The 23,750-nt window shown below is 41.9% G+C and overlaps 1 protein-coding gene across 2 annotated transcripts; it reads right to left on the bottom strand.

Moving 5' to 3' along the window:
- Positions 1 to 102: 102 nt before the first annotated feature.
- Positions 103 to 9,563, bottom strand: pax8 (paired box 8). Of its 2 annotated transcripts, none has more exons than XM_076099770.1 (11): positions 9,542 to 9,563; positions 6,494 to 6,659; positions 6,167 to 6,364; positions 5,840 to 5,913; positions 5,495 to 5,620; positions 4,616 to 4,791; positions 4,301 to 4,421; positions 3,836 to 4,084; positions 3,333 to 3,434; positions 2,150 to 2,236; positions 103 to 976 (listed from the first exon to the last, which is right to left on the bottom strand). In XM_076099770.1, exons 1-11 carry the CDS (start codon positions 9,561 to 9,563, stop codon positions 906 to 908), a joined length of 1,392 nt encoding a protein of 463 aa, XP_075955885.1. In that variant the 3' UTR covers positions 103 to 905. The 2 variants fall into 2 exon arrangements, with proteins under 2 accessions (XP_075955885.1, XP_075955894.1); XM_076099779.1 differs by having other exon boundaries at positions 3,845 to 4,084.
- Positions 9,564 to 23,750: the final 14,187 nt, after the last annotated feature.

Below are 23,750 nucleotides of genomic sequence, written 5' to 3'. Positions count from 1 at the left end.
AATTAAAATAATTCTTTAGAAATTCATTATTTACATCTGCAATAATATTAATAACAGTATAAGAAAAAATAGTCACAGTTCTTACCAAACATCAGAACATCAGCATGACAACAAACTAAATTTATTCGAAGCAAAACAAATGTATTTCAAGCCTTGTTGGTTTTTGTAGCCAAATCACCATCATCCTCCCACCTCATCAGTCATTCTCTGAGTAAAATTGCATCACTTCCCCGTGAGTAATTCATCATTTACAATATGTACATATTGCTAGACAAATATATTAATTGTCTTGGAGGGGCATATGTGGGCATTCTGTTGTAATTGTGATTGAATGTGTCACCCTTTAGTCTATTTTCACTACAGGAAAAGCTCTTGAGATCTGAATTGATGGTGAAAACAAGTCATACAAATTAATTTGCAAGCAGACGCAGATCAAGAAAAGGAATCAATTTGTGAAAATAGGACAGAAAGCATTGTAAACAAAAGCAGGCATAGTTCAGTATCAAGACGTTGCATATCCATATTCACTGGATCAGTGGTGTCAGGTTGCAGATGTGCGAGGAAAGAAAGTCTTTGGCCAAAACAGCATTGAAGAGCTCTAAACTGAAAATATGCACCTTGATGTGAGACGACAGGCTGAGTCTCTGGAAACAGGCCCCGGCATGGGAGGAGTTTGGGCAATGTGTAAACGTGCATGGGTCAGAGTCACCCTGGGCAACGGCATCAGTAGTGACAAATAAATAACATACGAGTAGGTGTGGTAAAATAACATGTGTTGCTGGTTCATCAGCAGAGTCTCAAGTTCACATCCTGCTGTGACTCTCATGCCTCGGTCCGTAATCAGAAGTGTCAGCTGATGTTGAGCTCTCCAGTCTTGGTCCTGGTGGAGTCGGGGTCCTGGTGGACTAGAGGTGGTCGTAGGCGGCCGAAGACGGTGGAGCGGTGCGGGAGGCGGTGCTGTAGTAATAGGGTGAACCTGCGGGGGGGGGGGGACACACAGATGGAGGCCTTCAGAACTGGGAGGCGCTGGTGTTGGTCGATCAGACCTTCTTTATCTTATCCGAGGTTTTACAGCAGATGGTTGAGCTGAAAGTCTGAGCTGCTTGGACTGTTTGTCCTGCAAGACTGGATTGAGTCTTAAACCCTCTCATGACTCTAGAGGAATAATCAAAGAGATAAAAGAGAGGCAGCACTTTCCCTTATCTTACCAGGTTGATCGGTAATGCAATGGAGGAGATTTCCCCCCCAAAACCCAACTGACATATACTTCTGAAAAAGAGCTTCTAGGCTCATTTACACCAGTCTGATGCCATGCCATCATAGTCTACATTATCAGAGCAAAAACAGGGTGATCTCTTTCTTTTTAACTTGCCTTGCTTTTTTGTTTGTATAATTTTGAAACTCAGCGTTTGATGTTATCATTACATCTCTGCTAATGACATAAAATGGTGCAAGTTGATCTTGTAATCATTATCTTCGACCTACAAGACACAATATCCGCTGTGTGTCCCCAACGTCAGGTGGAAGAGCTGATCGTTGTGACACTTATCCTTGTCGGAGTCTCATTTGGATTGCACCTCATTGGGATGTTGTTTTGGACAAAAGGGTCAAATGAATACATGTCAATGTAGTGACGTACGATGGTGTGAGATGGGAAACAACACCTTCATAATATCTGGAATAGACACGTAAAAGGAATTTAGATGGAGTACCTGAATGTAAATTTGGTAAATGACTCCTGTCACTGTTTATTTGAGCCTTTTTTGTTTTGTTTTATCTTTTGCCTGATTTCTGCCTGCAGGCTGTAAAAGAGGTTTCCAACCTTAAAGGAGCCGATTACATATGGGTTGAATAAGTGAAAATAACACAAAAATTGAAGTAATAAGCCTTTAGTGGCAGTTTGAACACCACTTCCTGTTGAGTCTCTCCTCTTTCCTGCAGCCGTTTTTTAAAATTACAGTCATGAGGAAATGTTTGTGAATCATACGGTCAATAGAAGTGATTTTTTTTATTCTTAATTCTCAGGGGACGTTAATGAGCAGTTTGTCTTTTTATTGTGGAGGTCAAAATGATTACCTTATAGTGACACTAAATACATTTAGAGGTAATGTGCTGGGTGCATGAGGTTGTCAGCAGTAGACATACATACCCAGTATGCTGGAGTTGGTGAACCTCCAGGCTTCACCGTAGGTGTAGGGCGAATGGCTGTAGGTCTGACCCGAATAGTCTGTGCCGGCTGCGAGACAAACAAAACTTCATCAAACACCAGATAAAACACATCAATACAACAAAGAGCGTTATTAAACGGGCAAAGCTAAGATGTCGCCGAGGGCTCTTGTACAGGGTTGGCTTGTTTGTGTGTGTGTGTGCCAGAGTCTGCTCAGGCTTAGCTCATAATTCACCAACAGTTAGTGCAGCCTGTAAACCATTAATCTGTGGTGCAGGTGGATGGCTGAGGGTAAAATCCCTCGACCCAGTGGTGCATGCAGCCAGCCTCTACGCCCTCTCTGCTCACTCGGCCCCTCGCGTCGCTCCTCCTCCTCTCCTGCACTTCCTGCTTTAGCCTCTCTGGCACTCCTCTTTCTTTCTTTTCTCTTTTTTAATATCTAATTGGTAATTATGTTGGCTGGAATGAATCCCTGCACCCCCCCCCCCCCTCTCTCTCCACCTCCTCCTGCCCTAACCCCCCCCCCCCCCCCCCCCCTCCTTTCACTCAGTAATTGTGTATCAACGCTTCCTCACAGCGAGCCCACCAGAAAAATAATAAATCAGACCCTCTCATTTCGCGCTTCGGAGGGCAGACTTCAAATAAAAAAGGCACATCACACACACACACACACACTCTCTGGTCGTATGCAGGCATCCTGACGTAGACACACACAAACGCACACACACACACACACACCACAAAGACCTCCTCCTCTTCGCTCATGCCCAGACTTTACACCCCCTCCGCCCACCCTGCATCTCCCTCCTGGGCCCCCTGGTTCCCATGGCGATGTGTGGTCAGAGGTGTCTGGGTGGGGGGTGTGGGCAGCAGGGTGGAACCCCCAGCCTGTTCCCTGTATACCCCCTGGGCCCATGTGCACACGCACACACACACACAACACAGTTCACCTCACTGGCAAGACTACTCATTGACTCAGCCTGTCTTCCTGTTAATCTGCAAGCCTCCATTCACTCCTTCTTTTCCTGCCTTCATCACCTTTCCTTTCCTTTCTTTCTACCTCTTTGACTCATTTGATGCTTTTTATTTCTCCCCTTAATTCTCAATTTGACTTTTTAAATCTAGGAAAAGGGAAAAACAAGCTTCATTGTTTTTTTTTCATTACCTGCTACCATGCCCGTGATGGCAGAGGATGAGTATCCTGACTGGGCAGGGGAGGGGATGTGTGGAGGGTAGCCCGGCAGGGTGGAGCTCACCATGTCACGCCCTAAAAGCACACACCAAAACACACACCTTTAACATACAGTTGAGTTATTAATTTACTATTCGTTAGAGCTACAGGATGGTAAAAAACGGTTGATCATGTAAGTTATTTCTTTAAGGAAAAAATGCCCAAAATGAACTGGTTTCAGCAACTTTGACGCGAGTATTTGCTTAATTTCTTTGTCTTATGATAGTAAATTTAGTGTTTTAGAGTTCTTGGCAAAACAAGATACTTGAAGAGGAAGGGTTTAGCAAACTGTTCAGCATTTTTTACTATTTTCTGCAGCTCATAGACCAAATTATTAATCGCATCCAATAATTGGCAGATGAATCAATAATGAAAATATACGAATTGCCCTTTTGTTGTACAGCCCGGATGAGTGTGAACATGAATGAGATGGATGCTGTCATTACCTGAGATGATAGACTGACTGCTGAACTGCCCGTACACTGGTGCATGATGGGAGAATGAGTTGAAGGCGTTGGGGTAATGGTTGGAGTTGCTGCAGCTGCTGCTGACAGATACGGGCTTCTGCAGCGCCTGCAGCTCCACGAACGCCAGGTTGGACAATGCCATGTTTGGGGAGGGGCTCGTGCTCGTCACTTCTGGGGACATTTCCTGTTTTAGACAGAGCGGCAGGGGCTGTAGGGATTCTGAGGTGGTGACAGCCAGCGTGCAGGCGGGTGAGAAAATGAAAACGAATGGTGAACATGAGTGGAACGAAAAACTTCGAGTGGAATGTCAAAAACAAACAAAGAGTGAGCGGTTTCAGGCCTAACAGATGCCGATGGTAAGAGTCAGCGTGTTGAGGGCTTCAACTTGGTGCTTGACGCGGGTCAAAGGTCATCATCGAACATTAGGAGTCTCACCGGTCACCATGGCGTAGCTCTGGTGTGCCGTCAGATTCCGTCCAATGGCAGAGCCGGATGTTGAGAGGCTGGTCTTGGCCTCGTCTAGGCTGCCATTGATGAGGGACAGCGGGTACAAAGTCTGAGGATGATGAACAGGGATTAGCTATTGGTGTAGAGTGTGCTTATGTATGAGTAGGAGCAAAGATGCATGTGAGCAAGTCAAGAACAGAAAGGCAGGATTTAATATTTTCAAATTACAGTTCCAAATTGCTCTTCACCATGAATTCCTTATAAACATGTGTGCATATTGGATGTAACACTTGCTTTTTTTACCTGCTCCGTCTTGCTGCTGGAGGCGGAGCCGAATGAGTCCGGGGGATAGTGGTGACGATCGAACCCGCAGTCCAGATGTTGCGAGGCTGCAGAGAAGTGATCCACTCTCATTTGTTTCCTCGGGACGCCTCCGCTACCCTGAGAGTCCACGCTGTGCCGACAACTCTCCTGATCACCTGAGAAGACGGAGGAGAAGAGGGCGGGAAAAAGATGTTGACGTGTGATGCGTGTGGTTTCGGTTAAAGGTTTTCATTCACACATTTGTGCTGGCAAGATATCAAAAATACAAAGAATTCTTTGTTGGAATTGAACAATTCTTTCATTTTTCAAAAATGACTCTGAACCATTTAACTGTAAGAAGACAATATCTAAGATGAGGTTCTTCTTTTAAATGTGTGAATAAATTGTTTTTCTAATGCTTGCAACACGAGCCCGCCTCAAATTGCCCTTTAAGGGACGAATGGAGTATTTTGAATGCAATCTAAAAGAATTTGTATGAAACACTTCATCGCTCTTTGTTTTGTGCCTCTTGGACCGTTCTCCCATGTGACAGAAAAACTTGTTCTTAATGAGTTTCAGGTAAACTAAAGGTCAAATTAGTTATTAAATAAAGCAATCTGAAGAGTGAAGGGTGTTTCTCAGCTTTTTGAGACATGATATTTCAGAGTGAATGACTTCCGGCTGAATGCTAATACACTGTATGCAACGAATCTAGTTGAGAAAGTTTGGTGAATCTAAGTGTTTGTATTTGGAAATTACCCCAAAACTATCAGATAATTGTTGTTTTCGTAAAAACATCACGTCTTTCACACTGATACACATCTCATGGCAACATGATGCCAATGGTGTGGTGTCTCCTTCATTTGATCTAATTCTTACTGTCATCGTGGCTTCTCTTGCCCTCGGCGCTGGGTTGGGGGATACCCAACAAGCCGCTGATGGAGTAAGTGGAGCCCAAAGAGTCCGAATGTGGAGACTCGGGAGGGGTGACTGCTGAACTCGGGACTGACAGAGAGAAAAACAAACAGACAGATTTGAGACGGAGAGTGGAAATGATACTGTACGTCTCACTAGTAGCCACAAAGGTCACGAGCTTAATCCTACACAACAATAAACACTTCAACCTTAAACCTTCAACATCACATTATAATGCTGGGTGATATGGATGGCGACACCAGCTCCATTGTGCATACATGTGTGTGTTTGCAAATGATAAAGACTTACTTAAGGTGTGTGGACTCAGGCCTTTTCCATCCAGAGGAAGATTGAACGGCTGTTGGACCTTTGTGCGGATTATTCTGAAACAAAAAGAAGAAACGCAACTAAGTGAGCGATAATTTCACATTTAACTCTGTGTGTGAAGGTTGTTTGGTGGGTGTAAGCATTGCCATAATGATAGCATATAAAGGTTGAAAGAAGATCTTCAGTAGATGTTGATTTCATAACTTTACTAATGCACTATAGTTCTTCTAGATATCTACAAGCCGCCCGAGACGCAGCGGCATATCTGTGTACCTCTAACATGATTTCATTCATAATTCAGTATGTCACCTGTTAATGGAGCTCACGCTGGGCACCGTGTCGCCGTCACACACTCCCTCCGCCAGCAGTCTGTCCCGGATTTCCCAGGCGAACATGGTGGGATTCTGCCTCTTGTAGTCTGCGATTTTATCCACAACCTTTGGGGTCGCCACCTTGGGCTTGGAGCCGCCGATCACACCGGGTTTGATGCTGCCTGTCTCATAGTAACTGGAAGAAGGTTGAGGATTTCAGTCATTACTTTATTGTTCCCGATCAGTAAACAGACTCTCATAGGTTCAAAGAACACGACCAGGCGGATCGACATGTAACAGGAGGTTGAGCAAGGCGCTCGCTTACCGTCCCAGGATCTTGCTGACGCAGCCGTGGCTGACTCGGAGCTGCCGGGAGATGTCACAGGGCCGAACCCCTTGGTGGGCCATGTCCACGATGCGTTGCCGGATCACCTCCGGAAGTGGACGTCCATTAACAAACATTCCACCTAGTTGGTTAAAACCCCCATGACCTGGGGGAGGAGGGGGGATGAACACTTATAAATGTCATGGAACCCGAGGTCTGGGACACGCCAATGTTACCGCACTACAAAGTCACACTCACACACACACACACACACACACACTTGGACACACAAACAAACAGAGTGCTGACCAAAGACTAACCTAAGAAAATATTTTAGCAATTCATTAATTACAATTATAACAGAGCACTGCTCAAACACACAAACACACTAAAGCACAGCGTCATCAAATCATCAAATAATTTAATGCTGCGAGTGATAATGTAAGAGAAGCTGTCAAAAAACTTAGTGTTATAGCTTCAAGGATTTGATCTAAAACAGCAAAGTAATTAAAATATACAGACATTTCTTTTTCATTTTCTCAAACTGAATATGATGTTGTCCCTCGTTTGCAACGACCTGCAAAATTGATCAATCATTCTTTAACAAGCTGCAGATTAGATGTGTCGTAAATAACTGTAGCAGTGCCGGCGTTGTCAGGTGCATAGTGGAGTTTTGCATTAAAGAAGTGGAGGACACAGGAGGAGCTGAAGGCAGTGAGGAGAAACAAACCTTCACTGCAGCGAGCAAACAAGGCGGCTGTGAGTGATGGTGGACGTTCATGTTTCAGGGTTGATTTATTCACTCTTATTTTAAAAGAAGAGATTTAAGGTGAATTGATCAATAAAGTTGGATTAAGTTTTGAGATGTCTACTTTCAACGCATTGAGACTTTTTTATTTGGGTGTAAAAAACCTGTATCAAATATTAATTATGTGAATATTATTAGTGCTTCAGATTATTATATTATGCTCCTATTTAATTTTATCCAGCAGCAAGGCTCATACTTTTAAATGGACTATTGTTTGGTTAAGTGCAGGCTAATCACCTCCTTATAAATAATAATACCTGCAGGCTTATTCTCACAATTCTCATTTATATGGCCACTAATTTGTTTTGAGGGCGACAGTGAAGGTGACTGTCCTTATTGTGTGCCTGTAGATTATTAGGAAACATGAGATTTAGTAAAGAATTCAGTCTATAATTATAAAGAATAATAATGATTATTATACATGATCTTTCCTCAGGAATAAGACAATTGTGGTATATTACTTATTATTTTTATTTCATGTAAGCTTTTCCCAAATATAAGATATTTTGTTTTTCATTTTAGACATATCCATATCAATTACATGTGTATGCATGTGAAGCTGGTACTTTCTTATTTTGCGTGTTGTTTTGATACCAGTGTATCAAATGCTTAATATATTGTCAGATCAGTGAATTAACTGACACTGTGATTAAGCCTATATTTGACTGTCATACATATCAAATATATAGCACGTGCATTAGTCGAAATAAACCCAAAAGATCTGTCAAATGTGGCTCCTGCAAAAGAAGGTGCAACACTAACTGGTTCTCCCGGTAAACAGCAGCAGACAAAGCGCGCGCTGCGTTCAACCAGCAGCCTCCACTATCTTCTCTATAGACTGCACGGTGGTGACTCTGCAAGAACACCATTGCTTTTAATTTAACCCATTGAAACGCTCCTTTTTTCTCTCTCAGCCTTTTCCCAGCTTTCATTTCCACATCAAACGGCGTCCGGACGAGGCCGAGGGAGGGGAGGGAGAGAGGGAGAGAGGGAGAGAGGGGAGGGAGGGAGAGAGGGGAGGGAGGGAAGGGAGGGGAGCCTCTATTAACGCTGCCAGCGGAGTGTGGAAAAAAATCTCCCCGCCAAGCTTCATCAACCTGCAGGATATTAAAGCCGAGCAGACCCGGGGGGGTGGGGGGGCGGCGAGCACGCACGCGTGCACGCGCACGGTGCACAGACACCGCGAGCACACCAAAAAACAAAGCGTGTATTCATTACGAGAAAACTTAGATAGATAGATAGATAGATAGATAGATAGATAGATAGATAGATAGATAGATAGATAGATAGATAGATAGATAGATAGATAGATAGATAGATAGATAGATAGATGGATATATGGATGGTTGGATATATAGATAAATAGATAGGTGGATGGATAGATGGATAAATAGATGGATAGATAGATGGATAGATACAGTAGATGGAGGGAGGATTGTTCTAAATTTACATCTGACAGCTTTTAGTGTCAACCAAAAGGACCTCAATATCCTGCACAACAACCATAGAAGAAGACAAGAATTACAGTGAGCAGGACACCTATCTGAATCCCATTGTAGGCTTACATGCTCCAAAAAGAACGTTTCATATTGGTCTGAGTGTGACTGTTACAGTCATGCTACACAGCCAAACATGGTTCAAACCCATGTGACTCTATTTTAAACTCCAGTGGAGATCCCAAGGATACGAAATGTCAGGCCGGATATCGGATACGTGTATAAAATGGTGCACAACCTTCATGTTAACATCAGGTTCAGTAGAGAGCTGGAACAAGCTGATATGGTAACTTTATGTCACCCTATTTAGTATTTACGTAAACATTTAATAAATGGTTTATCTAATACACTGTAATGGTTGTAAGCAGATATAAGGACTTTATGTGACAGTGCCTTTTAATGCTCAGTATATGTCAACACCTATCTTATGAAGCCTTTTGACTATTGTCCTGTATTATCTGTAGCAGCCTCAACTTATGGAAACTCACAGAGGGAGTTCTAGTTGTTGACAAATACATAAATAAACACTTATATCTGCTCACAACTATGTGTGAGTGGGTGTGATATGAACCATTTATTATGTGTTTGTATGTGAAAAGGGGATTTAGGAGATTTGTATTTCTTTCCAAACTTCAAGTTACATAAGGGGAAATAAAAAGGGGAAAGTCATGCGAGCAAATGCCAAATGTGTTCAGCTAAACTGTTCACAGGAGTCCGAGAGGCCAACTTGTGTTGTGTATTTACCTCTTCCAGCGTTGTTGGACATATCCCTGAGTTTTTGGTCCTTGCTCCACCAGCTGAACGTGACGGTCGGCTCCACGCTGTCCCAGTTAAAGTGTTTTTACTCCCCGTCCTGCCTCGTCTGGCATGAGTGTGCTCCTGAGCGCACTGTCGACCACACGCTGCAGGAGGACAGTGGTTTATCAAACTGGCTGTTTGTCATGTGTGACGCCTCTGAGCTCAAATACTCAGGCACTCTGTGTGTCTCTAAAAAGATATACAGCTAAGATTCTTGTATTCAAACCATCTGCATGTGTGTCTCCCTGTATGTTTCACTTTAAGGCTACATAGAACAGGCCTGTGTATCTGAATTAGCGTGAAAAATACTACAATTTAACAGTATTTGTCACCCTCTCCCCCTTTGGCCAACCCAGACGGCTGCCCCTGTCATACATACAATTTCCCTTCATTAACAGCTTTGTAATCAGGAATGACTGGTTGCATTAATCGGCTTATTAGAACCAGAGAGTGTATTCTATTTTGGGTAATATATTTATCATGATGTGGAGGTGTAAGTGAAAAAAACTGAAGTTTGAAGAGAAAGACTCGCTGCAGTACTGCGTTCAAATCACTGATTATTTGACCTTTTGAAAAAAAATGACAATTAAAAGGAAATTAAGCTCAATCCAATCACTACGATGAAGTGAACATGAATAAAGGGCTTTTCTGAAAGATATCAAGTGGCCGCTTCATCTCTGATTTGTTGATAACAAACAAATAGGAAACAACACAGATGGACTTCAGAGATGTGACAAATTATCATAAACTCAACTCTTAACTAAAAGATGCTAAATCTGCTGTAAATGTGGTAGCTGGCAGTAGTTTTTGCCCATATTTGAGCCTCGCTTACAGGCTCCATCTGCTCAGCTGCTGCACACCTTTCCACTCTGCTGAAGGAACTTCCAGCTCCACAGTCAAAAAAACAACAACAAAAGAAGGGTGATATATCACCCTATCTTTAATGCACAGACTCAGACTGCTGTTAATTTGCATCAACTGCAATTATTGGAATAACATGATTAAAAAAGTGGAAAATAATCATGTGAAAATGATTGTTAATGTTGCTGTGAGGAACTGTTTTAATGCCATTTAAGCGTGTCAGGTGTTGTCATGTCCTGCTGGGTGGACACTTTAAAATTTACCAAATAATTAGCAGCCTGTCACACACTGTTAGATTCGATGTGATGATTGACACCGTGAGTAAGTTAAGTCAAACTTATTTTGATTTACTGCCTACTGTGCATTGCCATGTTTAATTAGCTTCTGTCTTCTGATAATAATGCATTTATTAGAAAGTTTTTGAAAATTAATTTTAACTTTTTGTTTGGGGTTTTATATTCATCATGAGCATTTGCAGGTTGTGAGTTAATAAATCTCGTAAAATCTAAAAATGATTCCAAACTTAAAATACAAAAATGAAAGCAGCTGGTCGGTATTTAAAAATTGCCCATTATTTAAAATGTGAGGTATGTAATGATTTTACTTCTTGATTGTCTGAAATAAAAATGCAGTCATTAATAAATCACCAATTCATAAGATCAGTTTTTGGGACATAAAAAACAAGGAAAAATTAAAACAACTAAATGTAACTGTGGCTCTTGAAGTTATAACTAGCCTTTAAACTGTTAATACTACATAACAACTGTTATTAATTGTTCCCTTTAATAGTCATAATTAATCATTTTTAGCCTGCAAGTTAACATGGAAATTTGAACAATGACGTCCTTTATTTTTCAACAGTTAAACATCTCATGTCATTTTATCTTATTACCTGACTTTTTGCATTTTAACATAATGCCTAGCTCGCTTTTTTGTGTTTTCTATTTGAGAGTTTCTGTGAATTATTTACACTTGCATTAGTTCATTAATTGATTGATTCCTTAACAGTTTCTGTTAAGGAATCTTTTCTTATTTTCACTTTTTAATTTAAAAAATGTTCACAGTTTTATTACAGAGTTTAACTTGCCTGCAACAGATGACAGACATAAGATTAGTACTGTGGCCCGTAGCTTCTAACTTGGGGGCCCTGCGGTTATTTTGTGAGGATCATGCATGAAGCTGGCGGAGAAAATGAAAACACAAACTGCGATTCACTCCGGAAAATTCACCACAATTGTTCTGCTCTTTTGTGCAATAACGAAGCGTGCATGAGGTGGATCTGAATGTTTTTGCTCTTTAAAAACTTTCCGCTCATCAAATAAACTGGTCTTAATGCCTCGTTTTTTTTCTACGAATCCCCAAAAGCAGAGCGACAGTAAGTCTACAGTGTTTTTTTGGGGGGATAATTGAAGCATCCTCTGTTCCGTTTTACATCTCGCTGTGTTGCCGGGACTGCGGACGGATACAGCCGTTCAGACATCACGCCACGCAACTAGATAGAGAAGCATTGAAGTGAGAGCTTACCTTTCAACGACGCCGCTCAAAGTAAAAATGTCCCCCTGCAGATATTCTGATATTATCCAAAACGACGAGGACTCCGGTGGTGTAATAGAGATGACGGTGTGTCCGGGCTGTGCTGGAGGAGGCAGGGCTGCTGTGCTGTGTTGTGTGTGTGTGTGTGTGTGTACAGCCAACACTCAGCCAGGTTTTATCCAACCGGGGCTGCGCACCGGATGGAGCCCTGCAGCCATTGGAGGAGGAGGAGGAGGGGAGAGGAAGAAGGAGGCGTGGTCTTACGGAAAAGTGAGGAGCACCCACCCTAAAAAAAAGAAGAAGAAAAAAAGACAGGATGACTGCCCCTGTGTTTTGATGGCATTACACCCAGTGAGTGACTGTACGGGAACGCTTGTCAGGGAGACGGCTTGTTTTCCATTCACCTCCAGCGACAGCCCCGCTTTAATTAGACGGTGTACGGCCGTCTTTCACACACTATTTACTACCTGATTTTCTGCAATCAGTCACAGATTGTTCCTGACAGGTAAACTGAGGATCAGACCGGCACTTTGACCCCGAATAGATTTCATAACGTCTACTTGAACAATAGGGACTATGTCGTACAAGAAAGTGGAAGCAGAAATATTTTTTAAAAGATTTCGGTCCAAACCATTGACCTCCAGTTAATTATATATAACATTAATGTGATTTGTATCGCCAGTTGCTCCTTTTCAAGTTCTGACAGTGAAGCAGGTCTTTTAAATAAATGACAAAATGTCCCTCATACATATCTTTGTATCATATGGTACCAGTATATTCATTTGTCCTGTAAAAAAAACATTTTTTCTTTTACTTAAATAAATGAAAACATCTGAAATTATGAAACAACTCAATCTCAAGTCAGGCGATTGTTCTTCCACAGAGGCATCTTTTATATTGGTCCAATGTGTGTTTAATTATATCCTAATTAAGACAAGTTTGGAATCGAATGACACTGTGATAGTGACGCGAAACACTAACTTTAAAGTCCGTGGAACACGTTTGATTGGGCATTCTCATCTTGCTCTTCTCCTGAAATACATCTTGAAATAAATGAGATCAAAGCACAACAGAGGGCCAGCCTCTCGGCATCTATTGGCCAGATAACATTAGTAATAAAACACATATAACATCGTTGAGAGCATGCATGCAACAGCGGTGATGCTACTTCAGGGTTGCTGTGGAGATTTCTCTGCTATATGCAGAGTTCTCGCATGCATGAAAACGACTTGAAGCTCCAGGGAAGTGAGTTGATTTTACTTTCTGCACGCCGCGTGAAACAGGGCTCGTATACACGCGTGATGTCACACCAGGGTGTCAGGGTCCCCCTGAGTTAAAACGCTGTTAATGTTGTCTCTCACGAGTCCGTAAAAACAAACACGACACCTCTAATGACAGCGTGGATGGCACCGTGTCGTCTGATGGAAAAGCAGGTTTATTCAGCCATATGGAGCGATTATTAGGAGGAGTTGTCACGTGAGAAAATGAGACGCATTTAAGTAAATTATTTATATTGGAGTAAGTTGATCCGCGGGAGGTAAACACTAGTTTTAAACATATGTATTCGGTTTAACGACAGGTTTACAATAAGAAAAGGGAACCAAAATTCAACTTCAGTCCTTATCGCGTCAGCCATGTGATTGAAGTCCGTCTTTGCTTGTCTTTAAAAAGCCCAGTGCCTCTGCAGGACAATGGGGCGAGTGTTTTTAAATGAATAAAACCGTCAGGAGACTAAAGGGAATCATAACCGGAGATGGAAACAGAGACAGTCCTCTGTAAAGTGACCAGAGAGAAATGACAAGTGCCCGGAGGGGCAGAAGTGGCAGAAGAAAGAGACAGAGAGGTTAACGAGAGTTTAACAAAGGATTAAAACTCACAGATTGGTATCTATCGGGATGATACTGTGAATTAAAATAGCGCTTAATTATATGGGTCCACTTGCCAAGGGGCAGGAGTCACACACGCTCTAAAACTCCGGACTTTCATAACGCATACAGGCCGATATTTAGAAAAGCTCCAAATGAAGCATCTTCGTGTTTCCCTCAAGCTTCACGTGAATCCGTTTTCACGTGCAAACACTGACGGGATGCTGTCAGATCTATCATTTGGGCTTATTTAGGATAGCTGTCGTTAAGTGAGAGACATTCTTCATGTTAAATGCCACCAGTTCGCCACTGACACAGTGAAAGGAGAGGAATAAAGATCATAATGTGAGAAATAGACTTAGAGAAATCCAAGAAGACAAATACATTTTCGTTACAATTATTGCAAATATTGTCGATGAATATTGAAATAGTTCATTTCGAACGAAACAAATGTGCAAACATATACCGTGTCTCAATTTAAAACTAAAGCCATTGTACAGTTTATTAAAGAAACTGCATTTGTTTGTGTGCAAATATCAACTTTCCCATATTTGTCCTAATAAACAGATATGTTAAAAATATTTTACCCACGTATAGGCCTAGTGAGAGATGTGAAGAGCTCAAGAAAATGCGTTGTTAATGCTGACAAGGTGCAACTTGGGAAAGAAATTCAGAATATAACTTTAAAAGGTACAACAGTGCTGTGCTAAAATCTTTTGCATGTGCACAGGCTGGCACATTATATTTAATTTGTTTCAATTTTATAATTCCCTTATACATTCATACCTCGTCAGACGTGATTGTGCAAGCTATTTGATGTTTTCCGCAACGCCCCATCGTGTCAGTGCAATCCCACTATAGTTACAATTATGTGTCAGAAAGATTCAAGGCCAGACTTCATAAAACCTTTAACACACTCACCGATTCAAATCTGCAGTATCATTTTTCCTCTTGATGTGCTGCTGATTTTCTGTCGAACTGTTTCGGCTGCAGGTTGAATTTACATGTTAGAAACTGCGTTATTAAAAGTGCCTGATCATGTCAGTGGAACACATTCTCACTTTAAGGAGAACAACTGAGTTTGCTTCCTCGTTAGGATGTTCCTCCCGGAAGTTACAGGAACAAGGCGACCTTATACTAAGGATGAAAAGAGGAAAATATGCAATGTTTGTTCCGTTGTTCTTTCTTGTCTCCGGGTCTTCTTGACGGGTGTATCTCCGGATTTACTTCCCCGATCAAAGTTTGTGTGTCCGCTACAAAAAAAAAAAAAGCAGCGTGACCTGCGGCGACAGGTGGCAACAAGAGGTGAGGGTAAAAGGTCAGGGCGAACACTTCCGACTGCAGAGATAAGACATGCATAATATATGTTTTCTGTTTGGTGTACTTTGCTAAAGGTAACTGCTTGGATGCCACACAGCACAAAATAAATTGGACACGATTAAAAAATGCCTTGAATTTTATTTTGACTTCCGCAAAAAACAGCTTATAGATAATTCTGCACGTCTATAATTCAGGACATGTATTTTATAGCAGAAACTATATTAAACTTTACAGGCCAAAAACAATTATATATATAATAACATGGAAAGTAATATGGTCCAAAGCCCTTATGAACGAGTGCACCTGGAGGATATTAAAGCGAAACCTGTTGAAGATAAACTATGATTGACACACACATAAAAACCCTCCGAGAGTTTTATAAAAGTCAAATTTGTCCTTCTCCGTTCACCAGCAGCGCATCCTCTCTCATCCTCCATCCCTCACTCAAACTAAGAGAGGTGTGACTGTTGGACTCGCAGTGCGCGCTCCCGCACTGATGCGTCGCCTCCTGCTCCCCTGCGCGCTCCCGTAAAGATGAATGCTTTTCGGGGGGGAAAAAGCACCCACTTAATGACAACTTTTATAAATCTAGCCCAGCGAGCGCACGTCTCCTCTGTGGCCAGCGAGTCGAGATGAGCCCGTAATTAGGTCATAATAGCTGCAGAAACACCTCACTATTGATGATCCCATTATAGGCGACGGTCTTGCCAGCTCACAAGTGGCGAAATGTGTTCTGCCCTGTTCCTGGTTAATTTAGACATTCACAATAATAATATGGGTCTTTTTTGCAAATATAAGGGAGAATGCCAATCATACTTTATGTTTATTTACTCAGATGTCTTTGTATTTCATTTGTGGGTTAAATTAAATATTATTTTAAGGACTTTTTGAGGACCTTAAGTGTCCCAGTATGTCACCATGAGAACTAGAAGTTAAGTCCATACTACTATTAACTTAATAGTAAGCTAAGGATAAGGTGATATGATGATTCTTGATTCTCTTCTGCATAGATGGTGGTCTATGTGTTGCCTATTTGTTACCATATGGTATTCAGTCATAGGTGTATACTGTCATGATGCATGTGTTGCCAATAGCTTTTCAGCTTGTTCCACCTTCGTCCTTTCAGTGCCGCCCTCTTTCTCTGCGACCAGCCTTTACCATCTGTTTGGGCTCCTCTCCATTCTGAGCCCTCATCTTTTTCTCCTCATCTTCCTGTGTTTTGTGCATCCCTCCAGCTTTGTCTGTCTTAGTCCAGCCCCGTCCATTGTTCCCCGTGTGCCTCCCATTTCCGCTTTGGTGTTGCCCTCTGACCCCACAGCCTGCCCCCTCCCCACTGTCCCTCCTGCTGACGTCCCCCCCCTGTGCAGGACCCCAAATCTTCTTGTTCTTCTCTTGACTGCTCCCCCTTTAAGTATTTTTTTTTTTTGGGGGGGGTGGGGGGCTAATAACTGTTGCCAGCAAGCTCCACACAAAATCCCAGCGTGATTGCTATTGTGAGGCCTACAATGGCATACAGGCAGTAATGGCCATTAGCAACAGCGGGGCTCAGCCTGTGAGCTGTGTTTAGTTGTGTTTAGCCCACATGCAATTTGGACCGGTGGTCAGATGTGAACTCTTCAATCGAAGTTTTAATCTGCTCAGTCTCCGTTCCTGACCCTCTCCCTTCCTTAACGTCTCCTAAAATAGTGTAACAGTAAAAGAGGTCCCCAACCTTAGTGATTTATATGAATGAATTCAATGTGGGTGATAAAGGCCACAAACACTCACACACACACACACACACACACACGCACCCCCATCGACACACACTGGTGATTGCAGTAGACTTTGATGATCAGAGCGGTCCATCAGAGTGGACCTCGTCCTCATGCCTGTCAGTCAGAGTCGGTCTCCAGGGAGACGGGCATCACATACGTGCCAGTTGGCCGTGGTGTTATTGAGGCGTGTGGAGATGAAAGTCCTCATGAGAACTCAGGTGCCGTCTTACAAGTAGAGAGCACCGAGTTAATCAAGTGGATGGCAAAAGAGCCTCTTTATCCAAACAGCAGAATGCAGCTGGAGTGCAGAAAATATCAAAGCACAACTAAGCAGGCTGAGTGAATGTCAGCAAGGAAACCAAAACACTTTGTGTCATCTTGTCAGCTTTTTACTTGCTGAAGAGACCCAGAATTGTAAGAACTTTGATTTTTCATCCAACGCCATCATCATGTCACAATTGTAATTTATCCAATACTTTTATGACTATGTACCTTTAAAACTTCTAGCGTTCCCATCTGCCTCAGATGCACTTTGTGTTTTAGTGCTAACTGGCACATGCGAACCAAGATAACACGATTAAAACTATATCTGCTAAACATCAGCATGTTAGCATTGGCATTGCTAGTATGTTACCAATTAGCTCAAAGCAGCTCTCTGCCTAAATAAAGCCACACATATAGCCGCTACGGTGTGAAACTTTTTTATTGTCAAGCTAGGGAGGTGTGTAGAATAGAAGCGGGTAGTTAGGCATGCATCTATTGTCACATATTTCATTTCATATTTATTAGACTGATATAATGTAAGTGTGACTGGCTTCAGTATATTTGGCTGTCTCTGCTGTCAACAGACGATAAAGTGGAAAGAAATGTTAACACTGTATTTGGTAACAGGCATTAAGAGAGACAGGGAGAGAGAGAGAGAGAGCGCCTGCAGATTTACTGCTGCGATGTCCCACTGATGCGTCGTGTTGACGATTATGGACAGCCCTGGGTAATAGCAATGTAATTAGGCCTTTACTGTCGTGTAATTCTCCGTCAAGCACATTGTCAATAGCTTGGTTGATGAGGTTGAAAGTGAGATTGGAATCCAGTGACCCGGGTCAGCCGCCGTAATACCGGCACACACACATTAACACACACACACACACACTAACACACACACACACACACTCAGGCAGAGTGCTTGTAATGCAGTGTTGATGCTGTGATATTTGCTTTTGTCCCAGTGTTGATCTAAGCTGACATTATGCTGTATGGCCCTGATCGCTGTTTGTCTGAGTGTTACATTTGTCATCTGTGGGAGGGCAACAGAGGGATCAGGAGGACCGGAGAGCAAAGTGAGAGAGAGAGGTAGAGAGGGCCTGGCAGGTAAAGGAGGGAGGAATAGAGGGGGTGTGTGAGGGGGGAGGAGAGGAAAGAGGGTGTATGTGCTCATCTCTTGTGTGTCAGTTGCAGATCTGCTGGTGCGGAAGCAGATCCTTTCCCTCAGTAACTCTATTAATTTACCTCATTTATCTTAACCACCTCCCCCTCCCCCCAATAAATACTGGAGACCTCAATCCATGTGTGTGTGGGTGTGTTAGTGTGTGTGTGTGTGTGTGTGTGTGTGCGCCCGCGCACGAGTGCACGAGAACAACCATATATCTGTATGTGTGTGTGTGTGTGTGGGGGGGGGGGGGGGGGAATAAAAACACAGCAGCTCCCCTTCTATTCCCAGAGGACAAATCCGTGGCGGAAAAACTCATTTTCCTGCAAATAGTTTGTCAGCCAAGCTAGGAGGAGTGATAAATTATCACAGACGTTAGGTGAAGGAGGGTGACTGGAGGAAGAGGGAAGCCCTCTCTCTCTCTCTCTCTCTCACACACACACACACACACACACACACACACACACACACACACACACACACACACACACACACACACACACTCCTTTCTCTCATCCTCACTCACTTTCCCAAACTACTGCTTCCTCCCATCACTTCTATTTACCTCTGATTTGTCTCATCCTGCATCTCACATGTAGAGAAAGCTGTCATCTAAACATGATACATGCATTTCACACGCACAGAATAAACACACAAACACAGACACGTAACAACACACACGCTCACACAAACACGCACACATAGTGCAAGTTAGAATTGGGAAAATGGGGTTGCCCCTACAACTCGAGTGTGACTCCCCATTCCAAATGATAAATTGATGGCCAGAAAAATGGATTTGTTTTCAACTAGTAACACATCAAAGAAATAATAATTCTGTGCGAGGGAGAGTGGCGGGATGATGAATGGGGTGGACAGCTAGATCACAACAGAGCAATGGAGTGAGTGAGAGAGAGGGGGAGAGAGAGAGAGAGAGAGAGAGAGAGAGATGAAGGAGTAGGATGTGAGAGAGAAACTGTAAAATCAACACGCAAACAAAACACTGTCAAGACAGCTGAAATGTTTTTGTATGTTTTGTAACAGACCAACTCTGGGCGGACAAGTCTGATCCCATGCAGTCTCAATTGAACAAATCAAAGTTTTGACACCTGACTGTTAGGTCCTATTTGGGTTTGTTGGACATCTCACTCAAAAACCACGGGCATTAATATGCTGCTATGACTGCTTCTTCTCTACTGAGAAGATTCTCACATTGAGCCATGGGGGGCATTAGTGCATTCAAATGTATCACACAGCTGATGGATAAGGGTCAGGGCCAATCAAGTTCATCCACACCAAACTGGAAAACATATTTCTGGTGGACCTGGATTTGTTAAAACAGAAAATGGACTCCCCCAAAAGTGTTGCACAGAGTTGGAGGCCAACTTTTGTCCAAAATATCAGCGTATGATGTAGCACTAATATCCCAAAAGAGGAACTAATGAGCCAAGCGAAGACCATGAAAAAGCCGAAATATGAAGTATACGGACACGGCTGTCCACAAACAGGTGAGCCTATATTCATTAAACAAATTGTATTCAATGTTTTTTTTATTCCTTCATATTAAACCTTTAAATATGACAGAATACATGCATACTTTATTTCTCTCTTTGTATTTGTAAATGTTTAAATAGTGATTCAAGAAAAAATGTGTCAAAATGATCCAGTTAAACTTAACGCATCATAATTATAATAATATAATGAACTATTCTTCATATGGAGGAAGAGCTTCATATTGTTATTCGTTTAGTTTGCAGTAAGTTTGTAAAATGAGTGAGATGTTCAGGGGACTTCATTTACCCTTTGATTGGTTGAATTGCATTTGTACACAAACATATTATCCTTACAAATATGAAATCCTACTCCATATATTTGTATTGTCTGTTGGCTAAATTAAGGACAATGTGAAAATACACTCAGTGCTTCACGTTTAATATTACAGGTGAATTGTCGGACCACTATGGCCCTGTTATTTAAATACCTATATATATGGACTGTACTAAAATACTTCCAATCCTGCTTTAACTCTCAGAGATGTCCGTTAAAAAAACCCCTTTGGTTTGGTTTCTAATGCTTTAAACAGAAGAGTGAACACAGAATCAACCAAAGCTATTTCCTTTAATTAACATTTCAGTTTCAGCAGGCAATTGTAAGCATGTAGCCTAAACGGACATTGATATCAGGACAACAAAAAGAATCAGGTGTATTTCAGTCACCATCACTTTTCTGATCTGAATTTAAGGAATACATTTAACCTAAAAAAACATCTTTATTCTTTGTCTTGCAACTCAATCCTCCCACTCAACTCTCATCCCACTCAGATAGTCATCTCGCTCAGGTAATAACCGTTAGCATAAGCACTAAAATCACATCATCATGATCATCATCATTATCATCATCGTCCCTGGACCCAATACACTTACAATCATAGTTAGAGCCGGTAATAACACAATTGCATCAGCATATTCACACAGTATTCAGGATATTATTTGGACTGCCATCGTGCACAGCAGATCATTAAATGGAAGAGGTGTTCTTCCCACTCGTTTGATTCCTTCCCTCCAGCTTTTTAAAACTGTGCGATGTCTATACCCAATGTGTGTTTTCATCCCGTTCATTTTTTTCCCAACCATATCTTATTTCTATTCTTTTTTTTATTTTTTTTTATCCCACCCTCCCTCTACACACTCTTCTCTCCCCTTCGTAGTGATTGATGGAGTTAGGCAACGGAGCACAGAGCAACGTGTGGCCAACAGTCCAAGACAGCCTGCATCTGAGAGGGAAAGAGAGAGAGGTTGGTGTGGTGGTGGTGAGGAGGAGGAGGTGGAGGAGGAGGAGGAGGAGGAGGGTGGGGATTAAACGAAGAGAGAGGTAAAAGGGAGGGAAGAGAAGAGGAAGGGAATGGGGAGTCTGAGTGAGAATGAGAGAGAGAAGGGGAGGGAGGAAAAGGGAGAGTATGAGAGAGAGAGGGGAGCTCAGCTGAAAGCCACAGACTTAATTCTATGCATCATTAAGCAGTCTCACTCAATGCAACATCCCCTATACATCATCCACGCTCAGTAAACACAACGGTGACATTACATTAGCAACTGCAAATGAATTTTCTTTTTAGAAGGAAATTGAGAATACTCTCTTTCTCTCCCTCTCTTTTACCCTCTCTGGCACTCGCAGAGCTTCAGCGTAGGCCATAAAAGGCAGAGAGATATAAACAAAATAAAAACAAACAGTATTTCCCTTTTCTCTACTGCCTCTCTGATGGCACACACACACACACACACACACACACACACACACACACACACACACACAAACACAAACACACTCACAGTTTGTCAGACACAACAGTGCAGAGATGTGTGCACAAATACACACCACTGTTCTGCTGTAATTTATTTAAGCAACATCATGAACATGAACGTTTTACTTATACTGCTGCAGGCAATACAGATTATTTTTATTTAAAGATAAGGTAACACTTAAGCTGTTTGTGTTTTGATATCTCTCAATTTGTTAAACTGCATCTAGTCCGAGAAGTGGTTGCTCTAGCTGTTCATAAATTAGCCTAGTTATAACGTTAGTGTTGACTAAGTGGATATTTGCATTTACTTTATACCACTACATTTAAAAGGGTTGCACCAAAGAAACTAGTTCTCGCATAGAGATTAGTTGTTACTGCCAGATACTGTGTTACTGAACCAACTGTCAGAACTGATGTGCTAGTTTATCACGTGTTTAGACTGACGAGTGAAAGAAGTAATATGGACGATATAACTGATCTGACACTTACTCAAAATGCTGTTTAATAAAGATGTAAACTTACAAATGCCTAGTGGATAAGTGGAAAATGTTATGGCATCGTTAGCTTTAATGGCCAAATACCACAGCTAGGTCAGCGTTAGCTTAATCAGATATTTCCCTATCACTTTAAGCTAACTACATGAATACTACTCGCTTGTTGTTCAGGGTAGTTCTCTTGATCTAAAAGCTGTTTAATATGGATGTAAACTTACAAAAAAACTAAAATTAATTAATGTTTTACCAGCATTAGCCTAAACGTTGGTTAGGTTAACGTTAGCTTAATCAGATATTTTCCCGATCACTCTTATCTAAACCAACTACATGAATACAAGGGGGACTTCACTTGATCAAAATGCTGTTTAAGATGGATGTAAACTTACAAATAGCTCAAATTAGAAAATGTTTTGGCAGCATTAGACTAAATGTTGGTTAGGTTAACATTATCTGAAGCGGATATTTCCCTATCACTCTGAATTACATGAATACTACCGACTCACACACATATTTGTGTGGATATATAAACAAAACAGATTCAGACCTACGTTTAGAAAGGATTGTCTGGTTAGTCATATAAACCCACTATAACTGTTATTCTTCGCAGTAATGTAGCTTTCTATTAGACGAAGTTACAGCATTTCCAAGCAACTGAGTAAGTCTTTACTATTGCTAATACTCACGTTTTAATGGTGGTTAACTCGATTTAGTAATCACTAGACAAGGTAGTAGTTAATAATTTAAGAACACACAAACTTATGAATGGATTCATCAATATGGTGCCGCCCAATCCTGAGCGCACACAACATGCGCACACACAGAATTCACACACACACACACACACATACATTTTAGCTGTAATGCCTAAGAACATAAATTATCAAGCAAGTCAAATGAATAATTATGTTTTTATTGCACAAATTATGCCCTGTCCCCTAAACTAGCCAGTCTCTGAAGCCTGGGAAATCTATTAAGGCTGTGCTATAGATCATCCCATCCACTGTGGCGTGTATATAGATCGGTCGGCTCATTTGAGGAATATTGAATCGGTTACAGTAAAGTAAGCCTCTGGATTGAGTCAAATGTAAAAATCCATGCATGTGTGAGGAGCTGTCAGTGTGTGCTGTAATGACGGATGGCGCTGGGTCTCTGTTTCAGCGAGAGGTGATAAAAAGTGTTATTATGAGTGCCGGGGAGGGACAAGGAGTGTGGGGGAGAAACAGAGAAAAGAGAATTGGACCAGATCCGTCAAATGATAAGAGCAATCAGTCAATCTACGAACGCTTCGGACGATGGAAAGTGTTATTTCCTCCCAGCGCAGTTGGAGTCAAGGGTCGGTGAGGGGTCAAGAGTATGACCTCTGACCTCGTGCTATAGTGAAGAGTGAGACACCAGTCAGTCAGTTATTGATTCATGTTCCTTACAGTTAACCCATGTTATTATCTAGTGGACATGATTGGTTTCCAATTGCAGTGATTTGTATTGAAAGTACTTTAACACAAAAGGAGTGACAAGGACTTGATTAGTGAGTAAAAATCATTGTTCTGTAACAGATATTGGAGCTCTTCATCATGCTATGTTCTCTTAGCATCTTGAATATCACA

Source organism: Anarhichas minor, unplaced genomic scaffold (genome assembly GCF_050575085.1).
Source record: "Anarhichas minor isolate MPS153535 unplaced genomic scaffold, ASM5057508v1 ptg000002l, whole genome shotgun sequence".
Taxonomy (NCBI): Eukaryota; Metazoa; Chordata; class Actinopteri; order Perciformes; family Anarhichadidae; genus Anarhichas; species Anarhichas minor.
This window is presented reverse-complemented; position numbering and strand designations above follow the sequence as displayed.